Source organism: Polypterus senegalus, unplaced genomic scaffold (genome assembly GCF_016835505.1).
Source record: "Polypterus senegalus isolate Bchr_013 unplaced genomic scaffold, ASM1683550v1 scaffold_1689, whole genome shotgun sequence".
In the NCBI taxonomy this organism is placed as follows: domain Eukaryota; kingdom Metazoa; phylum Chordata; class Cladistia; order Polypteriformes; family Polypteridae; genus Polypterus; species Polypterus senegalus.
The window spans coordinates 1-12,262 of NW_024377953.1; the positions used below are offsets into that span (position 1 = coordinate 1).

General features: G+C 36.2%; 1 protein-coding gene and 2 pseudogenes across 1 annotated transcript; all 3 read left to right on the top strand.

Annotated features, from left to right (window-relative positions):
• Nucleotides 1-1,517: 1,517 nt before the first annotated feature.
• LOC120519517 (zinc finger protein Gfi-1-like) lies at nucleotides 1,518-4,187 on the top strand (the record flags this gene model as incomplete). Its single annotated transcript, XM_039742494.1, has 5 exons — nucleotides 1,518-1,651; nucleotides 1,875-1,908; nucleotides 2,097-2,288; nucleotides 3,297-3,462; nucleotides 4,009-4,187. Coding segments are annotated over 5 exons (705 nt in total), but the record flags the coding sequence as incomplete, so codon positions are not given.
• Nucleotides 4,188-4,308: 121 nt separating this feature from the next.
• On the top strand, nucleotides 4,309-9,821 carry LOC120519515 (annotated as a pseudogene).
• Nucleotides 9,822-9,865: 44 nt separating this feature from the next.
• On the top strand, nucleotides 9,866-12,152 carry LOC120519516 (annotated as a pseudogene).
• Nucleotides 12,153-12,262: the final 110 nt, after the last annotated feature.

The window sequence follows — 12,262 nt, forward strand, 5'->3', positions numbered from 1 at the left end:
AAAACGGCTTTGAAACATAATACATGTTGTTACCTAATTTTGTTAGTTTTGACAATCTGAATGCGCTTTGAAAAAGGTGAGAAATAGTATTTAGACTAAGGAAAACGTTGATGTCCGAGTTGAAAATGTACCATCATCTTTCAATTAAACGATGATTTTTATGCATTACGTGCTGAGCTTTGGCATTTGTTTTCGTTTGAAACAACGAACTGTGTGCAATAAACCCTTAGAAAACTAGTAATCTGGTTTCCGATTTTTTTTCCCTCAATACCAGCAGATGGTTTTTCCTGCTGTCTTTTCGAATTTATTCTCGCATAAAAAAAAGTTCATTTACAATTAAATCCGGGAAAAAAATCATACATGCGTTTAATATTGGGTTTACATAAAATGTTCATTCAGATCGTTTTAATCCTGTAATTTCGATTGTTTTGTTCAATTTTACTACATACGATGTATTTTCGTTGAGAATGGCTTTCATTTTTCGATGCGTAGAGAAAGTTGACGCTAAATAAAAGCCGAGTCATGTACGCTACTGCAATGTCTTAAAGAGTTGCAGCTTTTTATGTCCCCGGTAACTATTTTTTGTATGGGGAAGTCCTTGTTTCTTTCAGTCATATTTTGGTCCTTGTTTGTTTCACAAGGTAGAATTCCCGAGGAACGGAGCTCTTCATCGGAGGCCCAAGAATCCGATTCCGAAGGACGATTTTCCCCAGAGTCCCCGGCCTCATTCAAAGGACAGAGCACTCGTCCAAGTCGCCAAATAGCTGCGAGGGCAGCGTTTTGACAAATCCTCGGAATACGAAGACCACTGGAGACCACCTTCCCCTTCAGCATCCCCAGGTACATTTATAGAGATGAGTGAAAAAATTACAATGTTGGGGTGTTTTAAAATTTTTAAATTGTCTGGTGAACTAAACCTTGGGCTTTTTAGTTTCTTGTTTTAAATGGAAAACCTTGACCATAAATAATAAATGTTATTTATGCTGCACACCTTTGTTTTTTTACTAGGAAGTAGTGACAAGAATTATCTACATTTACAGTCATTACAATTATTACATCCACTCATACAAAATATATGTAATATATTCAGGTAATGCGAGTATGTATTAAATACAATGTCTTACTACTGTGTGTTAATAAGAACTGGGCAGCTAACAATCAAAAGCAAAGAAAATTGGTTATTAAAGATGGACAATGGGATACAAACAATTAATTGTTAAAGACAGCAAGACTTAAACTATTAAGGCTATTGTGTGATCAGATTTAAAGTTGATTTAAAGTTGCTTATTTTAATGATTTAAGTTTTTATAAAGGTTGTTGCATGTCATGGATCTTGAAAATGCTGGCTATATATAAGCTATTAACAGTTTCACAAGAATATCTGATAATACGTAAATTTTGTGTCCTAACTTTAGTGAGTTGACAATTCTATTTAAGTCATTTATTCAGTGAGGTATTTTAGGGCAACACTGAAAGCACCATATTAAATTTAATCTGCATGCATTGTTTCACTGCAGAGACCAAGAAGTCTGTCTCCTTCTGTGGATGAAAGCCATCCCTTACTGACTGTACACATAGAGCAGTTACCCTGGGTCAGAGTTGAGGCACTTGGTGCAGCAGGGATTTCACAGAATCCCTTCAGTAGACTGGGGTTTGGCAATGGGAATGTATCCAAAAAGGGGACCTGACTCTACCCTGTTTGTCGACAGGGGTTCCTCAATGGGACTTTATAATGACTACAGCTCTGCAGACAACCTTTTTGACAACAGCACTTCTGCAGCCCTTTTTACGGACTCCCATGGTCACAACATCCATGACAAAGTACCGGAAATTAAGGAGGAATCTGACCTTCTCTGAACACGCCTGCTATTCAGTAATGGCTCCTACAAGTGTGTTAAGTGCAGCAAGGTATTTGTTACAAATTTTTTCCACGGAATAAAACAAATTGTTTATTTTTAAATTGTTTATTTTTATCTGTGAGCAGAAGATATCAAAAAATGGATTGTGTGTAACTTTACGCTAGCCATTATTTTTGTAGTCAAGCTTAAGTAGAATGATGATACATGGAAACATCAATTGTTCATTTTATTTTGTAGCTGTTTTCAACACCTCATGGGTTAGAGGTACATGTGAGAAGATCCCACAGTGGCACAAGACCATTTGCCTGTGAAATCTATGAGAAGACCGTTGGCCATGCAGTGAGCTTGGAGCAGCACAAAGCAGTCCATTCTCAGGTAAACACGAATTCAAACTTGTTTAGTGCAAGAGGTTCAGCCATCCATTCATTAGTACACTACAAGTGGTGTACTTCATTCTAAATACAGACTCGCAAAGAAAGCCCTGCCTGTCCTTTGATATCAAATGGTACCTGTTTTGGTAGATTTTAACTGTGGCCAAAATGGATTTATTTTTAATAGACCTAATTAGTCTGTGCATCCAATTCTGAACTTCAACCAATTTCAAAGCCGTGCAAGTCATAGCCTATTCTGCAAGCCTTGGTTGCAAAGCAAGAACCAACACTGAATGTACAGTATATGCCCAGTAAACTGTGAGGCACTCTGACTCAGATTGAATCTGAATAAATGCATAGCATATGCAGATGCTGCACATCCGCAATGATAAAAAAATTTAAATACAGTGTAGCCAAGCAGTTGTTTTTTTAGCCTGCACAGACTATTGATCTTGTCGTTCTATTTTGACATGACAAAAGCTCAAGTCAAGTGACTTGCTCATGGCTACACTGTGAGGTATCCATTGGTTGTGAAATTCAACATTTCCGGTTGAAATGTATAAAATCAAGCACAGAAATATATATTTTTAAATTTGTTATATTTAAACAGATCATTTTTTACCGTGAAACTGCATGCATGTACAACATTATGAATTGTGAATCAGTTTTACTGTTGAAATATTTACAATAGAATTTTATAAGATTGTGTGTTTCAGTTTGTTGTAACTTCAACTCAAGTCTTCCATGTCAAACTTAGCTAGCAACTAAGTAGATGAGCTGAAAAGCCACAGAGTTTGTAGGTTTAGTCTAATCCACTTGGCTTCCACTACTCCAGCTGTAGTAATATGCACACAACTTCAATTTGTATGTTGCACAGTATCACAAACATCAAAATAAATAAGGGTACCTGTAAGAACAGATGTTTTGTTACTTATTCCTATCAGGATTTATTTCTGTAATATGTAAGTTGCACTGTATGACAAACATCAAAATAACTAATGGATAATCTGTAGGAACAGACTTTTGTTATTTATTCTGATCAGTATGTACTTGTTTCTTTTTTTAGGAGAGAAGCTTTGATTGCAAAATGTGTAGTAATAGTTTTAAACGTTCCTCCACCTTGTCCACTCATTTATTAATTCATTCTGATACACGCCCCTATCCGTGCCAATACTGTGGCAAACGTTTTCATCAGAAGTCAGACATGAAGAAGCACACTTTGGTCCATACAGGTAAGGCCAATTTCAAAGCAGTATTCATTTAACTGAGCATGTTCTATCCTCTTTAAAAACATGTAGCACTTTAGTAATATCTTAATGACAATTGAACATTTTCAGTTTTTATACACTTTTAAATAAAGGTAATTGTTTACATGGTGACAATTTATTTTTATCAACTGAAAATTGTACACCTAAACTGTGTGTGTACTTGTGCCTTGGAATAAACTGCTTATACTGAGCCTTTGGGGGAAAAAAAAGGAATAAAATTTTGCGCAGAGAACAATATCATTTTGTAGGAGCATGTCAGTTTTTAGTTCTACTGCCTTACAGTGCCAGAGCTGTGTGTTCACATCCAGTGTGGATTTTGCCCTGGGCACTAATCCACATAATGAAATTATAAAAAAGGTAAACATAAAATATTGTGATAAAAATGGAGTAGTCATATTTTTAATGCTAAATGAAATATGTACTTTGAACAGCTTTAGTTCATAATTTTGAGAAGAAGAATGTGTGTTTTTTTCTACTTGAATTTAAACAGAATCCTTCTTTTTGCTGTAGGTGAGAAACCTCAGAAGTGTCAAGTGTGTGGGAAAGCCTTCAGCCAAAGTTCTAATCTCATCACCCACAGCCGTAAGCATACAAGATTTAAGCCTTTTGGGTGTGACCTCTGTGGAAAAAGCTTCCAACGAAAAGTGGACTTGAGAAGACATAAGGAAACACAACATGTCCTAAAATAATAGGGTGGGCACTGTTGCCTGAAAAACAGTTTACATCATGACAAAATGGGACAGTCCTTGGTAATGAACACTAAGAGGATTATTGTGCTGTCGCTCAAAACAATCGTCTCCTCCTGAAGTGATGCACATTGGTCACCAGTGCATGGTGCTCTTTGGACAAGTGAAATCCTCATTGACCGAAGAGTGTATTGCTGTATTGAACGCACTACATACAGCTCAAATTGTGCTCAGAAATGACATTATTTTTGTAACTATGAGGTTAACAAATGACAAAGTTGTTTAATAGCATCAGCAAGGAAGTCAAAACCAGATATATTTAAAGCAAAATATTTTTGCACAATAATTTACCTACAACAAATAGGTAATATTTGGGATGGTGGGACATTTTTCTTGCTAATTTAAAATTCAAAGTTAAAGACAGATTTTCCCCAGAGTCCCCGGCCACATTCAAAGGACAGAGCACTCGTCCAAGTCGCCAAATAGCTGCGAGGAGAGCGTTTGTGACAGATCCTTGGACTACGAAGACCACTGGAAACCACCTTCCCCTTCAGCACCCCCAGGTACATTTATAGAGATCAGTGAAAAAATAAAGATGGTGGGGTGTTTTAAAATTTTGAAATTGTCTGCTTAACTAAACCTTGGGCTTTTTAGTTTCTCATTTTAAATGGGAAACCTTGAGCAGCGGCAGCAGTTACGTGATCAGATGTTATTTACACTGTACACCTTTGTTTTTTTACTAGCAAGTAGTGACAAGAATTGTCTAAATTTTCAGTCATTACAATTAATGCACCCACTCAGGCAAAAGATAAGTAATATATTCAGGTAACGCAAGTATGTATTAAATACAATGTCCTACTACTGCGTGTTAATAAGAACTGGGCAGCTAACAATCAAAAGCAAAGGAAATTGGCTATTAAAGTTTGACAATGGGATAAAAACAATTAATTGTTAAAGACAGCAGGGCTTAAACTATTAAGGTTATTGTTTGATCAGATTTAAAGTTGCTTATTTTAATGATTTAAGTTTTTATTAAGGTTGGTGGTAGTAATAATACAGTAAACACGTATTAATACTTTAGGAATGATATCCTGATGTTAATTACAACAAGGAACAAATAAACATGTATAAGTTATTCTGACTACGCTAACTGTATTATGATGTAGAGAAAATTCTTAAACACAAAAAAATCATTTAAGAATAAACTGTCAAATGTTGTTGAAAACTATCATGCACTGTAAATGATGAGTTTCAATACATAAAAATAAAGTACAAAATTGTATTAATGCATACATAAATAATACATTACTACAAGTAGCAAAACAAACATAGCACTTACTATTAAGTAAATAATTTTTTTCTTATTTTACATTAATATACTTTTTGAAACTTTCTGAAACAATTGTATTCATATATGTATAGCCTATAGCAGGAACTTATTGCCTTGTCATGGATCTTGAAAATGCTGGCTATATATAAGCTATTAACAGTTTCACAAGAATATCTGATAATACGTAAATTTTGTGTCCTAACTTTAGTGAGTTGACAATTCTATTTAAGTCATTTATTCACTGAGGTATTTTAGGGCAACACTGAAAGCACCATATTAAATTTAAACTGCATGCATTGTTTCACTGCTTAGACCAAGAAGTCTGTCTCCTTCTGTGGATGAAAGCCATCCCTTACTGACTGTACACATAGAGCAGTTACCCTGGGTCAGATTTCAGGCACTTGGTGCAGCAGGGATTTCACAGAATCCCTTCAGTAGACTGGGGTTTGGCAATGGGAATGTATCCAAAAGGGGACCTGACTCTACCCTGTTTGTCGACAGGGGTTCCTCAATGGGACATTATAATGACTACAGCTCTGCAGGCAACCTTTTTGACCACAGCACTTCTGCAGCCCTTTATACGGATTCCCATGGTCACAACATCCATGACAAAGTACCGGAAATTAAGGAGGAATCTGACCTTCTCTGAAAACGCCTGCTATTCAATAATGGCTCCTACAAGTGTATTAAGTGCAACAAGGTATTTGTTACACATTTTTTCCACAGAATAAAACAAATTGTTTATTTTTATCTGTGAGCAGAGGATATCAAAAATGGATTGTGTGTAACTTTACGCTAGCCATTATTTTTGTAGTCAAGCTTAACAAGTAGAATGATGATACATGGAAGCATCAATTGTTCATTTTATTTTGTAGCTGTTTTCAACACCTCATGGGTTAGAGGTACATGTGAGAAGATCCCACAGTGGCACAAGACCATTTGCCTGTGAAATCTATGAGAAGACCTTTGGCCATGCAGTGAGCTTGGAGCAGCACAAAGCAGTCCATTCTCAGGTAAACACAAATTCAAACTTGTCCAGTGCAAGAGGTTCAGCCATCCATTCATTACTACACTACAAGTGGTGTACTTCATTCTAAATACAGACTCGCAGAGAAAGCCTTGTCTGTCCTTTGGTTATTAAATGGTACCTGTTTTGGTAGATTTTAACTGTGGCCAAAATGGATTTATTTTTAATAGACCTAATTCGTCTGTGCATCCAATTCTGAACTTCAACCAATTTCACAGCCATGCAAGTCAGAGCCTATTCTGCAAGCCTTGGTTGCAAAGCAAGAACCAACACTGAATGTACAGTATATGCCCAGTAAACTGTGAGGCACTCTGACTCAGATTGAATCTGAATAAATGCATAGCATATGCAGATGCTGCACATCCGCAATGATAAAAATTTAAATACAGTGTAGCCAAGCAGTTGTTTTTTTAGCCTGCACAGACTATTGATCTTGTCGTTCTATTTTGACATGACAAAAGCTCAAGTCAAGTGACTTGCTCATGGCTACACTGTGAGGTATCCATTGGTTGTGAATCTGTGGTTTCCAATCTCACTTTTCAGCTGCCAAAACACATTTCCGGTTGAAATGTATAAAATCAAGCACAGAAATATCTATTTTTAAATTTGTTATATTTAAACAGATCATTTTGTACAGTGAAACTGCATGCATGTACAACATTATGAATTGTGAATCAGTTTTACTGTTGAAATATTTACAATAGAATTTTATAAGATTGTGTGTTTCAGTTTGTTGTAACTTCAACTCAAGTCTTCCATGTCAAACTTAGCTAGCAACTAAGTAGATGAGCTGAAAAGCCACAGAGTTTGTAGGTTTAGTCTAAACCACTTGGCTTCCACTACTCCAGCTGTAGTAATATGCACACAACTTCAATTTGTATGTTGCACAGTATCACAAACATCAAAATAACTAAGGGTATCTGTAAGAACAGACTTTTGTTATTTATTCTGATCAATATGTACTTGTTTCTTTGTTTAGGAGAGAAGCTTTGATTACAAAATTTGTAGTAATAGTTTTAAACGTTCCTCCACCTTGTCCACTCATTTATTAATTCATTCTGATACACGCCCCTATCCATGCCAATACTGTGGCAGACGTTTTCATCAGAAGTCAGACATGAAGAAGCACACTTTCATCCATACAGGTAAGACCAATTTCAAAGTAGTATTCATTTAACTGAGCATGTTCTATCCTCTTTAAAAACATGTAGCACTTTAGTAATATCTTAATGACAATTGAACATTTTCCGTTTTTATGCACTTTTAAAAAAAGGTAATTGTTTACATGGTGACAATTTATTTTTATCAACTGAAAATTTTACACCTAAACTGTGTGTACTTGTGCCTTGGAATAAACTGCTTCTGCTGAGCCTTTGAAAAAAAAAAGGAATAAAATTTTTCGTGGAGAACAATACAGTGGAACCTCGGTATACATCCTTAATCCGTTCCAGACCCTTTGACTTATACCAAACAGGACGTATACCAAACAAATTTTTCCCATAAGAAATAATGGGAAAATGATTAATCCGTTCCCATGGAAAAAAATCCTATTACTATTGGCATATTATACATTGATGGGGTTGTATAAAATAATTTAAACACTGCTTAATACTAAAATACATAAATACAAAAGCAATTAGATGAAATAAATGAAAATTTTACCTCACTTTACTTTTTAATAACATCTTTGTTTTCACAATCGTAGATACCGTCGTTCTCGGCAAACGGTATGCAACAGCCATGTCCCGGATACGCATGCCACCTTCATACTTTTCAACAATCAATTCAAATTTACATGAAAAAAACACAAAATCACGTTGTGACGATACAGGTTTGCTGTATGCTCCCATCTGCTGCCGGGGAGCCCTTGAACCCTACACTGTCGGTAATGTGCCTCACTGCTAACCTCATCGGTAAAGCAAGGGATGGTGAAAAGTGCAAAGTGCTTTTATTAAAACAATTAACAAAACAAGGTGTTCAAATTAAAGTGCAGTCTCCAAAGTTCCAATAAATAATCCATAAAATCAGAAGTGAAATGTGGAGGTTAAAAACAAGAGAAAATGTCATCTTAAAACAACGGTTAAAATAGAGCAGGAAGCATTCTTTAAAAATAAATATAAAAAAAACAAGAAGAAGAAGAAGCCCCGTGCCTTTTACCTGGCAGCCCCTGCTTCCCAACAGGGAGTCAGCCCTACTTGCAGCTGACGTTAACTCTGCCTACTTCAGCTACTTCGCCGCTCTCTCTCTCTCTGTCTCTCACTTAACCTCCCATCCGTTCTTTATTTTACTCCCCTTCAAGCCAACTCGTGCTTCTTTTTATCAAGATAAGCAGCCCCAGGAACAATCATGAATGCGGACGGTCCCTCACAAGTGCACTTTGGTGAGAAACGCCCACATCACTAATCGCCCTGACAACCTTCAGCCACATAACCACCACGCCCCTCACCAAGCTGCAGCGCGTGATTATTTATTTTAAAGCTGGACTTTGACAGGAGCTGTGGACCCGCTTATATCACACACATGAAAGTTCACAGAGAGTTATAGCGAGGGTTGTTCACTGAATGCTAGCAACTGGCGACTAACGCCGTGGGCAGTCATGGCTTTGTCTCGAGAGAGGTAAACAAGGTTAGCACTCGAGTCGTATTCCAAACACAGGTCATATTCCAAGCAAAAGTTTTCACTTCCAAACAGGACGTATACCAAGTTGGACTTATTCCAAAGCAGACGTGTACCAAGGTACCACAGTATCATTTTGTAGGAGCATGTCGGTTTTAGTTCTACTGCCTTACAGTTCCAGAGCTGTGTGTTCACATCCAGTGTGGATTTTGCCCTGCACTAATCCACATAATTAAATTATAAAAAGTAAAAATAAAGTATTGTGATAATTGAGTAGTCATATTTTTAATGCTAAATAAAATATGTACTTTGAACAGCTTTAGTTCTATATATATATACATATATATATATATATATATATACATATATATATATATATATATATATATATATATATATATATACCTGTATATATTTTAGTTTTGTTAAGAAGAATGTTTGTTTTTTCAACTTGAATTTGAACAGAATCCTTCCTTTTGCTGTAGGTGAGAAACCTCACAAGTGTCAAGTGTGTGGGAAAGCCTTCAGCCAAAGTTCTAATCTCATCACCCACAGCCGTAAGCATACAAGATTTAAGCCTTTTGGGTGTGACCTCTGTGGAAAAAGCTTCCAACGAAAAGTGGACTTGAGAAGACACAAGAAAACACAACATGTCCTAAAATGATAGGGTGGGCACTGTTGGCTGAAGACCGCTTACACCATGACAAAATGGGACAGTCCTTGGTAACGAACACTAAGAGGATTATTGTGCTGTCACTCAAAACAATCGTCTCCTCCTGAAGTGATGCACATTGGTCACCAGTGCATGATGCTCTTTGGACAAGTGAAATCCTCATTGACCGAAGAGTGTATTGCTGTATTGAACGCACTACATACAGCTCAAATTGTGCTCAGAAATGACATTATTTTTGTAACTATGAGGTTAACAAATGACAAAGTTGTTTAATAGCATCAGCAAGGAAGTCAAAGCCAGATATATTTAAAGCAAAATATTTTTGCAGAATAATTTACCTACAACAAATAGGTAATATTTGGGATGGTGGGACATTTTTCTTGCTAATTTAAAATTCAAAGTTAAAGACAGATTTTCCCCAGAGTCCCCGCCACATTCAAAGGACAGAGCACTCGTCCAAGTCGCCAAATAGCTGCGAGGAGAGCGTTTGTGACAGATCCTTGGACTACAAAGACCACTGGAAACCACCTTCCCCTTCAGCACCCCAGGTACATTTATAGAGATCAGTGAAAAATAAAGATGGTGGGGTGTTTTAAAATTTTGAAATTGTCTGCTTAACTAAACCTTGGGCTTTTAGTTTCTCATTTTAAATGGGAAACCTTGAGCAGCGGCAGAAGTTACGTGATCAGATGTTATTTACACTGTACACCTTTGTTTTTTACTAGCAAGTAGTGACCAGAATTGTCTAAATTTTCAGTCATTACAATTAATGTACCCACTCAGGCAAAAGATAAGTAATATATTCAGGTAATGCAAGTATGTATTAAATACAATGTCCTACTACTGCGTGTTAATAAGAACTAGGCAGCTAACAATCAAAAGCAAAGAAAATTGGCTATTAAAGTTTGACAATGGGATAAAACAATTAATTGTTAAAGACAGCAGGGTTTAAACTATTAAGGTTATTATTTGATCAGATTTAAAGTTGCTTATTTTAATGATTTAAGTTTTTATTAAGGTTGTTGTTAGTAATAATACAGTAAATACGTATTAATACTTTAGGAATGATATCCTGATGTTAATTACAACAAGGAACAAATAAAATTGTATAAGTTATTGTGACTACGCTAACTGTATTATGATGTAGAGAAAATTCTTAAATAAACTCAAAAATCACTTAAGAATAAGCTGTCAAATGCTGTTGAAAACCATCATGCACTGTAAATGATGAGTTTCAATACATAAAAATAAAGTACAAAATTGTATTAATGCATACATAAATAATACATTACTACAAGTAGCAAAACAAACATAGCACTTACTATTAAGTAAATAATTTTTTATTATTTTACATTAATATACTTTTTGGAAGTTTCTGAAAAATTGTATTCATATATGTATAGCCTATAGCAGAAACTTATTGCCTTGTCATGGATCTTGAAAATGCTGGCTATATATAAGCTATTAACAGTTTCACAAGAATATCTGATAATACGTAAATTTTGTGTCCTAACTTTAGTGAGTTGACAATTCTATTTAAGTCATTTATTCAGTGAGGTATTTTAGGGCAACACTGAAAGCACCATATTAAATTTAATCTGCATGCATTGTTTCACTGCAGAGACCAAGAAGTCTGTCTCCTTCTGTGGATGAAAGCCATCCCTTACTGACCGTACACATGGAGCAGTTACCCTGGGTCAGAGTTGAGGCACTTGGTGCAGCAGGGATTTCACAGAATCCCTTCAGTAGACTGGGATTGGCAATGGGAATGTATCCAAAAAGGGGACCTGACTCTACCCTGTTTGTCGACAGGGTTCCTCAATGGGACATTATAATGACTACAGCTCTGCAGGCAACCTCTTTGACCACAGCACTTCTGCAGCCCTTTATACGGATTCCCATGGTCACAACATCCATGACAAAGTACCCGAAATTAAGGAGGAATCTGAGCTTCTCTGAACACGCCTGCTATTCAGTAATGGCTCCTACAAGTGTATTAAGTGCAACAAGGTATTTGTTACAAATTTATTCCAAGGAATAAAACAAATTGTTTATTTTATCTGTGAGCAGAGGATATCAAAAATGGATTGTGTGTAACTTTACGCTAGCCATTATTTTTGTAGTCAAGCTTAACAAGTAGAATGATGATACATGGAAGCATCAATTGTTCATTTTATTTTGTAGCTGTTTTCAACACCTCATGGGTTAGAGGTACATGTGAGAAGATCCCACAGTGGCACAAGACCATTTGCCTGTGAAATCTATGAGAAGACCTTTGGCCATGCAGTGAGCTTGGAGCAGCACAAAGCAGTCCATTCTCAGGTAAACACAAATTCAAACTTGTCCAGTGCAAGAGGTTCAGCCATCCATTCATTAGTACACTACAAGTGGTGTACTTCATTCTAAATACAGACTCGCAGAGAAAGCCTTGT